This window comes from Mixophyes fleayi, chromosome 8 (assembly GCF_038048845.1).
Source record: "Mixophyes fleayi isolate aMixFle1 chromosome 8, aMixFle1.hap1, whole genome shotgun sequence".
NCBI lineage: Eukaryota > Metazoa > Chordata > Amphibia > Anura > Limnodynastidae > Mixophyes > Mixophyes fleayi.
This window is the reverse complement of record NC_134409.1, coordinates 78752064-78754074: the sequence shown is the minus strand read 5'-3', so window position 1 is coordinate 78754074 and position 2011 is coordinate 78752064. Positions and strand designations below refer to the sequence as shown.

The 2011-nt window shown below is 43.8% G+C and overlaps 1 protein-coding gene across 1 annotated transcript; it reads left to right on the top strand.

The window, feature by feature from the left end:
- Positions 1-251: 251 nt before the first annotated feature.
- On the top strand, positions 252-1782 carry LOC142100108 (uncharacterized). The gene is made up of 2 exons (XM_075184087.1): positions 252-445; positions 816-1782. Exons 1-2 carry the CDS (start codon positions 319-321, stop codon positions 1694-1696), a joined length of 1008 nt encoding a protein of 335 aa, XP_075040188.1. The 5' UTR covers positions 252-318; the 3' UTR covers positions 1697-1782.
- Positions 1783-2011: the final 229 nt, after the last annotated feature.

Here is a 2011-nt window from a genome sequence, read left to right as displayed (position 1 = left end):
TGTACAAGCAGCCTTGTGTGTATAATCTTTTCTTCTATCAGGCCCTTAGGTGATGGTTCCAAGCAGCATGGGCCTTGGCCACATTTACATACTGAGTTGTGCACATTAACCACAATTGTAAATTCCAAGACATTAGTGTACAATGTGGCATTAATAAATGTGGTTGGATGAGTATATTGATTTTAACCTTTAAAAAATAGAAAAAATTAACACCCTAATATTTGTCTATTCCGCAGGTGGGCAGACTATAAAGCTAGGCTGAAAAGCAAACTAGCACGGCAACACCGCCATGCGCACGGGACTGGGGGTGGGCCACCAATGGACATTTCCTTGACCCAGCTTGAAGAGCGTGCGAGGGCCGCTATTTCTCTTGTTGAGATTGTTGGGGTGGGCGACATAGACACTGGCTATAGCCCACCCCGAAGAGGAGATTCCGCTCCACTAGGTACAATGATGAGTGTGTTTAGTTACTGACTGTAAATGTTTCTATATGTCTGAGCAAATGTGTAAACTCTCTGGGTGTGTCTGAAGGATTATTTTTATTGCACTATATTTTAGCCTATCACATTTGAGGAAATGTCATGTAGACTGTGAAGCTAAAAATTCTCTACATATACAGTTTTGTGCATAATTTGAATAAATTAAAGATTCTAAAGTCTCATTTAGGTGACTGTAAAGGGCAGGAAGCACATTAAAAGTGATTTCACACTTGACCAATGCTACTTCAGGCGTACCTCAATAGGTTTTTTAACAATATTATTGTTGGCAAATTTTTTTATCAAATATCTTAGTGTTTGTTTTAAATCTCTCTACAGATTCCCAGCAGCAGGCCACTGAAGTAGTTTCTGAAGTTGCCCGTGATGTGGAGGGGGATCAGGTGGATCCAGGTCACAATTCATGGGAGCGGGCACTCTCGGACGCATCACAAAGACTTTACTGCGCCACAGATTCACAGAATGATCACCTGGCACTTATAGCGAGCACTGTCCAACACACGGATCAGCAAATTACAAGTCTCATAAGCACACTCTCCACTTTCATGAGCACACACACCTCTTTAATGACCTCACACAACTCTTTAATAGCCACACACAACACCCAAATGTCAAATTTAACTCAATCTATGTCACATATCGAAACACTCCTGGGTGAACTCTTGCATGCCCACTCCCAACGCACCTCCGCCACATTCCCTTCACCCAGCTCAGATTTTGTGTTCACTAGCCCCTATACACAGTTGGCTGGTGGCTCCCCCCTCCCTGTTGGGTCTGTTGCGTCGACCCTCCCTGTTGGGTCTGTTGCGTTCCCCCTCCCTGTTGGGTCTGTTGCGTCCACCCTCCCTGTTGGGTCTGTTGCGTCCACCCTCCCTGACCCAGCCCTCTGTCGTCTTATGTGTTTAGCTTTTGCCTGTGGCTTAGCCCAATCCCCTGTCGTGGTCCCTTCCCAATCCCATGTCGTGGTCCCTTCCCAATCCCCTGTCGTGGGCCCTTCCCAAACCCCTGTCGTGGGCCCTTCCCAAACCCCTGTCGTGGTCCCTTCCCAAACCCCTGTCCATGAGCCTTCACCTCGTCGGACACAAACCGTTTCCCATGCAGGTTTGGCTGCTTCATCTGAGGCCTCTACATCACGGGTGACAAGAAGTAGGAGTCGGAGCCAGCCCATTCAGACTCCTTACAAAAAACCAACCAAAAAATAAATAATAGTGTTTGTTTTAAAACATTATCTCATATTTGGATAACAAAATATGTATTGTTTAATACATTTTTTAGTTTTTATTACTAAGTATGTGTTTATTGATTTATTATTACATCATCTATGATGGTTATTTGTACGCAATACTTGTTATCAAGTATCAGCAAAAGATTACCTCCCAAAAAACGTCCCGAATCATGAAGGTTCTTTAAGGAATAGGTATCTAATTTTAGTGTGGTGTCCAAAAGGAAGTGGCAGCTTGATTCAGGGTCATAAATGGAAAGGATCCTTATTACAATAATCTTCTATAAACCATGAA